The 15328-nt window shown below is 31.9% G+C and overlaps 1 protein-coding gene across 1 annotated transcript in view; it reads right to left on the reverse strand.

Annotated features, from left to right (window-relative positions):
- Nucleotides 1–8460: 8460 nt before the first annotated feature.
- LOC118199841 (eukaryotic translation initiation factor 1A, X-chromosomal-like) overlaps nt 8461–15328 on the reverse strand; it is a 59694-nt gene continuing 52826 nt past the window's right edge. The window contains exon 6 of the mRNA XM_035371699.2: nt 8461–8678. Within this exon, the coding sequence (XP_035227590.1) occupies nt 8673–8678 (6 nt within the window). The 3' untranslated portion in view covers nt 8461–8672. The remainder of the gene's footprint in view (nt 8679–15328) is intronic.

The following is a 15328-nucleotide window of genomic DNA, read 5'->3' on the forward strand; positions in this document are numbered from 1 at the left end:
AAGTATAATAAATTGTTTATATTTAAAATTATCATGATACAATAAGCGAATTCTACCAGTTATTACAACGATAAAGAACGTCGCAGTCTCTCATACTTGTATTTCATACAGCTTCCATATTTTCAAAGATTTTTAAGCTTTAGCATTTATACAAATAAAAAAAGTTTTTTTAATTAATACTCTGGAACATATAAATTTTATCATATTTAAAAATTAACGTTTTGCTACGTAACAACATAATCCCTTATATACCAGTAAGTAGACAATTTTCATTATTTTCTAAAAATTTTAAACTTCACATTAATGAAAAACAGGTTCTTAAATTTCTAAATCACATTATATTTTCTGTAGGCAGGCATACTAGAATTCTACACAAAAATAAATAAAAAATTTAATTTCTCGCAATGAAAGATAATATTATAAGAAAATAAATACTACAAATTAGGAACACTAAGCAATGCTTCACATACACACACACATACAGTGTCTCACAAAAGTGATGGGACACTTGTGCTTTACAAAAGGAAACTGTAGTAAAATAAATTAAAAAAAACATGTAAAAGTTTTTTGTGGGTGTGTTTCATACTTAAGTTTAGTAACAATTATTACATAACATACATTTTCTCAAAATATTAAAATATCAATTTAATAAAAATACAATTGTTTAGAACGGAGCAAAAAATGGCTCACATAAGTGATGGGACACTTACTTTTCCATCAAATATTTATCTAAAAATTTTACTTTATAATAGGTTTTAATATTTTGTTGGATTTCCTTTTACTTTTAAAACATGATTTAATCTACTTGGGATGGATTCGACTAATTTTTTTGCGATTTCTGGAGTGATTTTACCCTATTCTTCTTGAAGCACCGATTTTAATTGCTGTTTTGAAGAAATGGTGCGTTTGCGAAATTCTTCCCTGGGTTTTCTGCACACCAAGATTCTACCGTCAGAATCAAATATATTAAATTTACTCTCATCAGCAAATATAACTTCATTCCAGTAATCAGAATTCTTATTTATGCTGGATTTTGAGAAAGCCAGTCTGAGGTTTCTATTCTTTTCACTCACGAAGAATTTTTTCCTTTTCCTGACTGCTCTACCGTGATATCCAGCAGATCGAATTACTCTTCCAATAGTCTCAGGATGAACAATTACTCCATATAATGCTTGTAAATCAGGCAGCAACTTTGGGAGCACTCATTCTTGGATTTTTTTTTAATATTTCGAACGATAATTCGCTTTAGTCCATTGGATAGCTTTGATGGTCGGCCAGGTCTTCTTTTATCCTGAATCATATGATTCTTTTTATATCGTTTAATGATATTAAAAACTGTTGAATGACTCAGGTTAACGGTTTAAGCAGTTTCTCTAATAGAATTTCCACGTTCAATATGCAAATTAATAACTAATTTTCGAATTTCAGGCAAAGTTTCTTTTCGTTTAGCATCCATGGCTGCACAGAGATAAAAAACACAAGAATTCCAAAACAAACTGGAGAGAAATACTGCAGACGATTGCGATAAATTATTGCCAATTGCTTTTGAGTAAAAATAAAAACCCCAAAAAATGTTTTTATTGCTTACTTCAAACAATTTTTGTTGCATGGTACGTAGTAGTATCCAATGGTGTCCCATCACTTATGTGAACCATTTTTTGCTCCGTTCTAAATTTTTATTAAATTAATATTTTGAGAAAATGTATGTTATGTAATAATTGTTACTAAATTTAAGTATGAAACACACCCACCAAAATTTTTACATGTTTTTTTTAATTTATTTTATTACAGTTTCCTTTTGTAAAGCACAAGTGTCCCATCACTTTTGTGAGACACTGTATTATCAAAGAACTCATATTATCAAGTGCGATTACGATTGCAAACACTACGTATTATAATAATGAGGTAAAAGTTACTTATAGGGTCAAAGTTTACAGTTTTGCTACTGTTGAGTAGATCGTCGGGCTATCGATAAGTAAGTCGGAAAGCATTATAAACATATCAAAACCAAAAAATTAAAAATACAATTTAAATGAAAAATGATGTCTTAAATATAATTCACAATTAAAACAACAATACAAATTTAAAATACACAAACGATATGTTAAACATTGCATATAAAATACATTACATTACAGCTCGTCATCACACATTATCTCGTTTTCCTTTGTACACAACGATCCGTATTCGCCCGAAAAAAATCAAAGCTCGGTGTCCATGTACACATCCATCTATTTCCACCTTAAAAATATCAGAGAATTGCACAACCTCGGCATTGCGCACTACATTGGCTCTGCCCATGTACACATCGATCTATTTTCACTTAAAAAACATCCTAGAATTGCACAAACTAGGCACCGCGCACAGCCTCAGCATTGCGCACTACATTGGTTTTGCCCATGTACCCATCGATCTATTTTCACTTAAAAAACATCCTATAATTGCACAAACTAGGCACCGCGCACAACCTCGGCATAGCGCACTACATTGGCTTTGCCCATGTACACATCGATCTATTTTCACTTAAAAAACATCGTGGAATTGCGCAAACTAGGCACCGCGCACAACCTCGGCATTGCGCACTACATTGGCTGTGCCCATGAACACATCGATCTATTTTCACTTAAAAAAACATCCTAGAATTGCACAAACTAGGCACCGCGCACAACCTCGGCATTGCGCACTACATTGGCTGTGCCCATGAACACATCGATCTATTTTCACTTAAAAAAACATCCTAGAATTGCACAAACTAGGCACCGCGCACAGCCTCGGCATTGCGCACTACACTGGCTCTGCCCATGTACACATCGATCTATTTTCACTTAAAAAACATCCTAGAATTGCGCAAAATAGGCACCGCGCACGACCTCGGCATTGCGCACTACATTGGCTGTGCCCATGTACACATCGATCTATTTTCACTTAAACAAAATCCTAGAATTGCACAAACTAGGCACCGCGCACAACCTCGGCATTGCGCACTACATTGGCTCTGCCCATGTACACATCGATCTATTCCCACTTAAAAAAACATCCTAGAATTGCAGAAACTAGGCATCGCGCACAACCTCGGCATTGCGCACTACACTGGCTCTGCCCATGTACACATCGATCTATTTTCACTTAAAAAAACATCCTAGAATTGCACAAATTAGGCACCGCGCACAGCCTCGGCATTGCGCACTGCATTGGCTTTGCCCATGTATATGGCAATCTCTTTTTACTTAAAAATCAGAAATTGAATAAACTCTGCATTGCTCATATACTAAGAAATCTGCTTTCACTTAAAAGAAATCGGAGAATTGCAGAAATTCGCGCATAAGCAACTCCATTGATTCGCATTAAAAAAAAAAAAAAAAAAAAAAAGTGTCTAGAAAAATTGAGTTTACTACAGGCGAATCAAGGTCCTAGCCTAATTGATTTCTCAGCCGTACATTTCTTGCAAATACTACCATTCGATGACTTTTTCTGACTAACTAACCAGCATGGTATCTTACATTTTTCACAGAAAACGTTATCCTTCAATAATCGACAATCCATCAAAAATCCTCTAAAAAGTTCATACTATTGTTAATTCATACATAAAATATCTGTTCCCAAAATTTTACGCTTGTTTGAAAACTCCCACCTTAAATTTTCCTTTATAATCTCCTGATATTTAATTACAACATCACTAACAGCAGTTTTAGAGCAAGCAATAACTAAACGCAAAAATATCACCTCAAGTAGCCAAAAATATATATACAAAATAGTATTCACGGTATCTCAGCGTTAAACAATCGCCAATAACAGCGTTACGAATTGTGTATTTAGATATTAATTTTAGTAGAATTCTAATTTAAAATGTTGTATTTCCTCCTGCAACACAGCATGAGACAAATTTTAAGAGAAATCTATACTGGAAAAGTAAGGTGTGGTGGTGTATTTAATTATGGCAAAGCACACGAGGGCTATCTGCCTATAGGGAGGGATGCCTTTCGTGGAGGACTTTCTAAGGGAAACTGGCTCGTATACACGTTACACATGGGGAAAACCACGAAAACGCCCATGCAGCCAGCCCGTTCGCGGGATTCGAACCTCAGACCGAACTACCAGTGTTCAGCGTCTTTACCGCTCGGCCGCTGGTGGGCCTACTGGAGAAGTAAGAATACAGGGCACGTGCATTAAACTTTGAGTAAACGGATATGTCGGTAATTTGTATTGAAATTGAATAAATGTAACTGACTACTAAATTAGCTGTAACCGTAATTCCCTCCTCTTGTTTACATTGCGTTTGGCGAATAGTATGGGTTACCAGATCATATCATTCATCGCCGCTCTTGGCGATATTTTTTTTGTTTAAAATTCCGGGTGGGCTATACTAAAGCTGTGCCTAAGATTAAAAGTCATCTGCTTAATTCACAGCCATTTACAAGTCAACTACTAGGGCTATTGCAGAATCGTTTTGATCCTGAGCTTGTAAGCCAAACCTAATATCACTGGATTTAAACACTTCTTTAATCTTCCGAGAACATTCCTTCTTTAGCTCATATTCCAAGAATATTAAGTGAATACAATTATTGCAAAAGAAATTGAATATTCATTTGGACTACGGCTTGGTAAATTACTAACGAGTTAGCAAAACTTAAATTCTACTTTTTGTGTCTAAGAATACAACAATATTTTAAATATTTACAAATAAAATATTAAGTTGGAGATTTAATTGGAGCCTCACCAGTTGCCTAGCATTTGAAGATTGTTAAATACTAATTGTTTATTTCGAAGTCTAACACAGGCTGCATGGTTGGTTTTCGTAGTTTTCTGGGTTCTCTTTACAAAGGTTCTCCATGAAGGCATCTTAACCAAATAGCTCCCATGTTCTTTCTATGTTCAAATAACCAACTAACCTGGTTTAAGCGCGATTTCCAAGAGAAGTTACTAGCAAAACCCGAATAGTCATTAAAAATCATGTAGCTTGCCAATCGGGAGTAACATGAAAGATACGGCGCCAATAATTGAATTGTACGCTGTTTCTAAACTTAGATGGTCATTCCTTAATTAAATATAATTGATTTGTAACTTCTACTAGAGCTGACGGTAAGAATTGAAGTGCAAATAAATAATATCGTGTGCAATCTTGATTAATATAAAATTAGAAATATTTGCATAGAAAAATATTTTCCTTCAGACAGAACGTTTTTTGAAATATCTGCAATTACTTTAAGAAGGATTTTTTAATAACCGTAATAATTACTTATTATATTATTGATGATTAGAATTCAGTTCTTGACAATTACATTCTAAATTAGAATTTTAAGGTTATAATGAAAATACGCTACACATAAAAATACATTTTAGGATAAAAAATGAGTTGATTTTTTACATTAAAAAAACTTCTTAAATTCCTTTAACCCCTTAACTGCCGCGGGCGTATATATACGCCTTGCTCAGCCGATGCGTTAACTGCCCCGGGCGTATATATACGCCCTTACAAAATACTATCAGTTGCTTTGCGCTGCTACCCGTTAAATTATTCGCAAACTTTTGGAATGCAACACCAGAATGACCTTGACGAAGTATGTGAAGGAGGATATTATTTCAGAGAAGTGTGGGGAGAAATTGGAGAGAGGGACGTGTCTAAAGTACTGAAAGTAATGACTGCGTGGTATTGGCTAGTGTTGTTTGAGTAAAACGTATTTTTTTTTTATTCTGTGTCCTCCGTTTTCGTTTACTTTTTGTAGTAGGTTCCAGGAATTATTCTAAATCTTATGATTCTATAAAAATATACTGTGCTTTAAAAATATGGATGATAGTATCAGCTGCTCTTTCAGCCACTTTGTAAGCAACAGCTTATTTAGAAATAAATTATGCAGTTAATGTCATAAAATATTTTCATAAAATTCACATACACATCAAACGAAAGTTCTCAGTTTTAGACAATTCGACTTAAACGAAGTTACAGTAAAGTAGCAGACGATAAAACACCAAAGATAAAAATTTTTACTCTTACAAACATATTTTTAAAAAAAGGAAGAAAGAGAGAAATTTAAAAAAATAGTTAAAAATTTGAATTATATCATCTATAATTTAAAAAATAATAATTTTTTGTATAGTATTAATAAATATTTATTATGCATCATTGAGGGGAAAAATTTCATAAAATTAATTCTCTGTAAAATTTTATTTGAAATTTAAGGTTAACAATAGTTGTGGCAATTCAGTTTAACAAAAATCCATAAACTACATTTGCTGTTATTATCGCTCAAAAAAAAGATGCCAAATTTCAAAACGGGAAAATATGTAAATTCTTGAATATCTTAGAAAATTTTGAATAAAAAAGTCTAATTTTTTGCACGTATGCTTAGAAATACACCTACTTTAAGATGAAGGTAAAAATTTTATAGGTTATAATTTTAAAATTTTTTCGAAAAATTTATAAAAATTATTTAAAAATAGAAATTTAAAAAATAAAACACAAAAAAATGAGTAAATTTGATTTGGAATGAACCTAAATTTCGAAATGTGAAAGGAAAAATAAAAAAAGTTTAATAAAAAAAAAGAGACATTAATAAATATTTGCCAAATTCAATTAACATTGAGGAGCTAAAATTTTGAGAGCCACTATTTTAAAAACTACTCATACGATTTTTACAAAATTTGGCATTCTGGCATAATTTGAGTCGTAGAATCGAAATATGGAAAAAAAATTGGTATGTTATTTCAGAAAAAGTCCGATTTTGTGTCAAACTACCTATGTTAGAATAGTGTTATATATAAATCTAATATATATCTTAAGTGGCGCTTTCAAGACATGAAAAACACAACAGTTTGAATTTTGTCATTCGGGCCAGTAGAATGGGAAATATAGCACTGACCCCCCCCCTTTTTTTTTGAACAGTGTACTCCTTTCAGTGCTTCAGAAATGAAATTTCAGTGCCCTCTCCAATCCATTTGCAAAATAACTAAAAATCAGAAAAAAATAAACTAATATTATAGCTACAATTAGAAAATATAAACTATAAAATAAAATTAAATAAACATCTACAACTCAAAACTATCCACAGGTAGAGCTAAAAAAAGAGCTAATGAAAGCAAAATAAAAAAGAGAACTGCTCTAGTGAAAAGCCAAAGAGCTAACTGATAAAACTACCCCTGACCTTCATAAAAACACCCCAACAATTTCTTAGTTCATAACCAAAGCTCTCCTCCAAAAAACAAAAACAAAAAAAGGAGGGCAATGAAACACAAATATGGACACACCTTTCTATTGTGAATGAGCTTACTGGAGAAACAAAGGTACAGTTGTTGGTCTGGTCCTAGTGTTACAGTGATCCCACTCTGGGCACACCAGATGTTTGCTGTTTTAGGCAAGATTTCAAGGTAAAAATTTAAAACTAATATAGAATAAGGAGATTAGCATACACCTAAGAAAATAATATAGAAATTTCTTTTTAAACACGTTCTTTTATATCCTAAAAAAATCTGGAAAATTTCTTTGAAAAAAAGGGTCTTTAAAAATTAAATAAGGCTAAAATATATGGACTGGTTTGTTTAGTGTAAATAAAGCAAGTTCAGAGTAACCTATAAATCCCTCTTCATTCAAATTTTCTGTGTGTGCCACAAAGGGTTAAACTGAGTGAGATCATTGTAGAAAACATGATCTCCAGTTTTGTCTAATTCTCTAAGCAATGGATCTAGATTACATTTTGTGTATATAATTAGGATTAAAATAATTGTGATAGATATTTTTTCTCAGGTAGAATATTTTAAAACAAATAAACACATTGATAAACTGAAAATTTTGTTTGAATAAAAAGTAATTTCTTCAAAATTTGAGGTAAAACTAAATTATTAGTATGCCTGACAAGACATGGTATCATTTTACAACCATCACTTTCAGAAACACATTCATATAGAAAACACAAAAGCAATCTCATTAATTTGAAAAGAATGTGCAATTATGTTTTTGCATGCATTGGAAGATCTGTTTATTTCCATTAATGCAAAATGTCTTATTAGCACAAAATGGGCATTTAATACAGATGATTTTACCTCAGAAACTTTTACAGGCATTCAGTTTATAAATTTTTTCCTAATAAAAAAAAATCATTGCAAAATATATCGTAAGCAGATACATTTTTTTCCCTGCAAAAATTCAATGTGTTAATTATCACCTAGTGTGCAGATTTAATAATCCTATCATAATTCAGCTTAAAACACTATGTACAAAGTATTTAATTTTTTGATGACATTTCTACTGAAAGAAGAGTAAGATGAGTTTAAAATTTATTGGAATCAATTTCTTTGCATATAACGCCAAACCTAGAAATTAAGATGCAAGTTTTTGCATCTATACAAACATTCATTAGCTTATGGCTCCCAAATTTTCAAAATTCATAGATATCTAAAGATATTACCATATTCAATTTTTAAAAATGCTCATCTTAAACGTACTTTAAAAGAAAAATGTATAAGCCATTAAACAACAAACTCTGAAATCTTTATTGTAACAGCATTAAAAGTCTTTTTTACAAAGAAATGAACTGCAATTTATAAATAAATATTTACATATTACACAACAAGCTAATTAAGTCAGCTGACTGGATGTACCAAGCTAGCAAAACTGTAAGAAAAATTTCCAACAAATGGCACCAATGCTGGGAAGACAATCAGCAGTTCTCAACCAATCTTTAGATCTAATGGTATGAAAAAAAAAAAAGATAAGGAGAAAATAAGATAAAATTACATATTATTTAAAAAAGAAAAAGTTAATACATACAAACCATATAGTACTATAATAATTTCAATCAATATTTTATTTGCTTTGTATCTGCATGATGCTACTAAGTAAACAATATACTTAAAAAATTTGATGACACCTAATAAATTGTACAAGTTTTGCTTCATTTCATTTAAACTTACTTAATTTGAAAGGGAGATACAATCCTCCAATTCTTTAATGAAGTGGACAGTTAGACAGTTGTTAAAATATTAGTTTTTATTAACATCATATATTTACACAATTATTAATTCAGCAATCTTTTTTGAAATATTAGGATACAGTAAAAGTCCCTTTTAAAGTAAAAGTCCATTTTTAAATAATTATAAGTCTTTTATCTATCTAATACTTTGTTTTCTAAATTCTTATGCTGTAACTATCAACAAAATGAAACAAAAACAATAAACTGAAAGGTCTTTTGGTGTAAAACAAGGCTAGCAAATTACTTCTTTCTTCCTTTTCTTTACTGTAATTGTGTGTAACTGATGAAAATGATGAACCTGAATATTCAAATTGAAAAACTGGATAACAATAACTTTGAAATATGGTGCTTCTGAGTGAAAATTGTTTTAATCCACTCAGAGTTTTCAAGAGTGGATAGTCAATCAAGACAGAAATTAACCAAGCCAAACTTGACAAATAGGTCTCAAAAGATCAAAAAATATTTAGCAATTATTGATCTGATATGAAATCATCTGAGGTAATGCATATTAAAAAATGATAAACTTCCTACAAAATATAGATGAAAGCGCATGAACTTCATTAGCCTAAAAATCCTTTTACAAAAGTTAGCCTTATGAAGCAACTATCACGAAAAAGATAAACACAAATGAAAAAAATACGGGACCATCCAACTTCTTTGAAATTGCAGAAAAATTTGCAGAAATATGATCTGAAATTCCAGAAGAATTTCTAACTATTTTACTATTACATAGCTTAACCGAACAATTCAAAAGTTTTAGAATCACAGTAGAATCTTGTGACAAATTGCCTGACTTAAACATGTTACATGTTAAGTTACTAGAAGAATCTAAAAGTTGCCAGTCTAAAGCATATGAAAACAGCCAAGTGCAGGAAGCATTAGTTACTAAATATCATGCAATGCGAAAGAGAAGTCTAAAAATGTGAAAAACTTTAAGTGCTAACTGTACGTGAAAAGGACATAAAGAATCAGAATGCAGAAAAAATAAAAGCAACAATCTTCTAAACAAAGTTGTTCTCTCAGCATTGTGAATACAACGTGAGAATTAGGAACATATAACTGGTCACTTGATTCAGGCACAAACATACACATGTGCAACGAACAGAAGTAAAGTTGCATCAATAACTGAAATGCAAAGTGAAATTCACTTAGCAAATAATTCATTTCTAGAAGTCAAAAAGAAAGAAAAAGTTGAGATATATGCAAGTGTCTATTCAACTTTACAACATACGACACTTTATGATGTATTTATATGTTAACAATCTAAAATTGAACTTAATTTCAGTTAAATTAGTAAGGATCCTCTCCCCACCCCTGCTTTTTCTGCAATTTTTTTCAAAGGCAGACATGACTCCACCTGCCTCCCAATAACGAACTCTGACGTATTTCCCCTTCAACATGAATCGATTTTTCTTGGCATTCTGCCAGATACAGATCCCATCAGTTTGGGTACAAGTACTTGTTGGATAGTTTTGAAGTAAGAAGGGAGCGGAAAATTTTTGAAACTGGCACCTAAACAGCACAGAAGCTATACTGCTTAATGTAATTTCATGTGCTGAACATACTGGAAAGAGAGCAGCAGCTCGAGAGTTTGAAGTGGGCGGGAGATGTATTCAACGTTGGCGAACTGAAAAAGAACTTAAAAATATGCCACAACAGAAACGAGTCAAAAGAAATGGTACTGTTAGGTGGCCAAATCTAGAGGACGACCTTACAAACTGGATAAAGGAGAAACAAGGAAAGGGAATGGCAATTTTGACTGTAAAAATTAGCTTACAAGCAAAATTTATAGCAAAACAAATGAACATAAATGATTTCAAAAGAGGGCCTTGCTGGTGTAGCAGATTTATGAAAAGAAAAATATTTCTGTGCATACTAGAGCAACAGTCGGGCAACAATTACCAATGGACTAGCAGGATAAAAAGGCATCTTTTCTAAAATATGTGACAGATATTATTGACAAAAAAACTAATGACGTAATTACTTGTGCAAACGAGAACGGCTGGATGTGCGAAACAATCATGTATGAGTGGATACAAAAGGTTTGGCAGTGTCGTAAGAGATCTTTTTTCCAACCAAAAGGGTTATTGATAATGGATTCCATATGTGCTCATTTACTTAAGTCAGTGAAAAACAAATGTCAAAAATAGTCTACGACCATAGCAATAATTCCTGGTGGTTTGACAAAAATCTTACAACCATTAGAGATTTGTCAGGTAATAAATCCTTCAAAGCTGAAGTCAGAAAGCGGTGGGAGTGTTGGAGAGTGAAGGATTGCATACGTATACCAAAAGCGGTTAAATGCGTAGAGCATCTTATGAAGAAGTTGCAAAGTGGGTAGGAAGTGTGTGGAAATCGGTAAAAACATCGTCAATAATTGCAGGGTTCAAAGAAGCTGAAATTATATCCTTAGATAAAGAGACTGTAAACCAAAAGGATGAATGTGAAGATCTGGAAGACTTTTACTTAGATCAGGATTTATTAAATCTTTTTAATTCAGATAGTGAATAACCAGATTTTGATGGCTTCATATGATGTATAGTTTGCTGTAATTCCTTTCCTGGTGGTGAATGAATGTGAAGATCTGGAAGACTTTTACTTAGATCAGGATTTATTAAATCTTTTTAATTCAGATAGTGAATAACCAGATTTTGATGGCTTCATATGATGTATAGTTTGCTGTAATTCCTTTTGTAAGTAAAATTTAAAATTTCCTTTTGTCATCCAAATTTAATATTTCGTTGTTGCAACATTTTTTTTTTTTATAATATAGTCTGAGTATTATAAATATGGACTTCTTTAGTGGGTAAATATAAGTATATTCGTAAATATATTTTCAACATTTCTTACTTTTAATTTATTTTTGAATTATGGTTTCATTTCATGCATTTTTCTTTACTGATATGTCATATATCAGGACATAGGTTGAGATTTTGCATCAATACGGCCCACGACGATGTCATGCACAATTTAATCTATTGCGACGTTTAAGCTGATGCGGCATTTCTGTGTAATTTTTATTATGCTGATGCGGCCTTTCTTCCAGAAATTACGGTAATCAGTTCTTAGAAAAGAGAAGGCATTAAACACCTTATTTCAGTTGAGATCGCAACAGAACAGAGCTGCAGAACGTGCCAATTATACCCTATTAGAAATGGCCAGATATCTACTATTCAAATTAAAATTACCCCAAGGATTATAGCTGCTTACGTTCATAACCGATGTCCTACTACAAGCAGAACAAAAATGCCTGAAGTAATATAATCTAAAAGAAAGCCTATAGTATCGCATTTCAAGATCATAAGAAGCAAAGCTTTTGCATTAACCAATTCAAATAAGAAAAATATATTTCTCCTGAAAAGTGGAGAATATATACATTCTTACTGAATATTCTGAGGAACCAAAAGCTTATCATCTATGGAAACCTGGAACTTGTGAAGTGACACAAAGAACATCACATGCACACTCGTGATGCAAGATTTTTGCAATTGCTGGAAAATGAAGCAAGATCAGAAACTTCAACAGCTGAACAAGAATTCATCAAATTTGTTCCAACTGAAGGAAATTCAGAAGCTAACAAGAATTCTAAACTGCCAAAAGAAAGGAGAGCAGATGCTGAATAAAACAATTCAAGATCAAAATTCAGAAAGAAGACCAGGAAAACCTACATTTCTGAAAAGAGGAAAACTGGGCAAACCAAGAAAAATCCATCATCAAAAACACGCTAATTTAGTAAACTGAAGTTTCTGCATATCTAGAAAAAAGAAGCTTTAACCAAATCAGATACAAATAAATGGAAAGCAGCTATGCAAGAAGAATACATATCCTTAACGAGAAGCAATACGTTAGAATTAAACAATTTGCCACAGAACATAAAAGCCGTCGGATGAAAATGGGTATTCCGAATAAAGCAAAAGGCAGATGGCACAGTCGATCAGTACAAAGCAAGATATTTTGCCAAAGGCTGCTCGCTAAAGTACAGATCAAACTATTACGGAAACTCTCATAGTTTCTTACAACTCTATACAAATAAAGCTCACTTTAGTAGCTGCCAAACATGATCTGGAAGTATGTCAGATGAACGTTTACACATCTTCACAGGGTTGCCATTCAAACAGGAGAATGAAATTCCCTGACTTTTCCAGGTGTCTTTTGAGAAAATTCCACGATGGAACTAGTCAAAATGGATTCGGAAATGATGAAAATAGATATTTCCAATGAAAACTGAAAATTTCAACAATTACAATACTTCCTTTGCTTCGTACAAAGAAATAAAAATCAGAACAGTGCACAATTAGATAACAGTCCTATATACAAAATATCAACATTTCTACAGCTAGCCATTTCTGAGTTATGCAAAAAATTCAAAAAAACCTTTTAAGCAAAGTGTCCTTTTGGAATACCCAATTGCAATGAAACAGAGAGATGCACAATCAGGTGCAATAGCATTCCTAAAAACAAAATTTCAACATTCTACAGTTTTTAGTTATGCAAGATACATACATATGCACAGATGTCACAGGGTTGCCACTCAAACAGGAGAATGAAATTCCCTGACTTTTCCAGGTTTTCCAGGTGTGTTTCAAGAAAATTCCAGTCTATCTGCGTAATGTACGTTGGCTGTGCTAAGAGGTAAATTAATTATGGTATTACTTGTATTGTGTAGCAAATTCACTTAATTATTCAATAAATCCCAGAGGACATTTATTCTTAATTATTCTTGGTATACTTTGTTTGATAATTTTGTTTAGTTTTCCACTTAATAAAATTTAAGATATATACATTGGATAACAAATGTATGTTTTATTTAATTATTACTCATGATCATCACCAGTTCAACACGAGGCTAATCCGGTCCTTATAAATCACAACGCAATGCTAAATAGTTAGGTTAGATTTTAGGTAAATTTAATTTGTGTGAGGTATGTTCTTAAAAGGCACCTTAACACTTGAAAACACAAGTATAATTATAATAGTTGTTGTTTTCTCCACTGAAGATTGAGATTAGAATCTTCCCAATCTGGAACAAAATAAGGCTCTTTTTTTTTTTTTTTTTTTTTTTTTTTTTTTTTGCAGACATTCTGCAGCTAAACGGAAGAAAGAAATCTATTTTAATAAATTGAGGTATTTTATATTTATTTCGCAGCATACATAAGGAAAAAATATGTGCATTAAATTTCGTGATGGTATGTCATCAGACTGCTATAATTAATTTCAGGATTATGCCGGAGAAAATTTCCTGAAATTTGGAAATATTATTTACTAATAATAAATAAATTTAGAGGGAAGAAGCAACATTAAATTATATGAATAACATAAAAATAATTACTTAAAAATTGAATTAAAATAATCAACGATATTTTAGCGAATATAGTTATACAGTCAAAAGTCGTTAATCCGGACTCGTCGGGACTTCGGCGATTCCGGATTATCGATTTTTCCGGATTATAGATCATCAGTTTAAATCTGGTAAGATGGCATGCAGAAATTACAAAATTAAAAATATGAAACCGTAATTTATGAAATAAAGAACAATTATGATCTAAAGGGTATCAAAATTTACAAAAAGAAAAAGCTTAATATTTATTTGTTTACTTTATTAAACATTTCTTTCAATGCAAGTTGCTTCGTTTCATGTGATAATACTTTCTCTTTAATTCTATTAAACAGACATAATTTCTTGTTTAATTACAAAGTTCCGCTGTTCAAGTCCTATAATTGCTGTGTTGAGAATACCGACTAATTTGTCAATCGAAATGTTTTCGTTTTCAATAACCTCTGGGTCACTTTCTTCACTATCGGAAGCGAATTATAATGACGAGGAACTTGATTTAAATCATATCAAAGACCGAGTACATCCAAATGAAATACTACACTTAGTACGGAATTATAAACCAAATAAAATAAAAACATCTGCCCTGAAGACAAGGATAGTGCTGACATATCAACTTCCAATCCCCGGCGTGAAATTGATAAACAGATTTCGGATTTCAAAACATACTTTCGCTTTGTAGATACAAATTACATATTAGTAAACATATATCGGAAATTCTATTTGACATAATCTTTCTAATCTATCATAATCTAATAATGACGTTTCTGACCCCCCCCCCTCTGCCGCAGAGCAGCGTGAAATTGATAAACAGATTTCGGATTTCAAAACATACTTTCGCTTTGTAGTAAATATATATCGGAAATTCTATTTGACATAATCGAAAGTTCAAGCTTACTTTAATAAAATTGCTCTAACAGTCTGCAAAAAATAATAAGCCGGATCCATTTCAAAGATTAAGGAACAACGCAATCTGCAACATTAACTGAATTAGATAACTTTAGCTTAGCGTATAACTCCGTTACACATTAAA

Source organism: Stegodyphus dumicola, chromosome 7 (genome assembly GCF_044657685.1).
Source record: "Stegodyphus dumicola isolate Sdum_Otavi_A_Nest chromosome 7, ASM4465768v1".
Taxonomy (NCBI): domain Eukaryota; kingdom Metazoa; phylum Arthropoda; class Arachnida; order Araneae; family Eresidae; genus Stegodyphus; species Stegodyphus dumicola.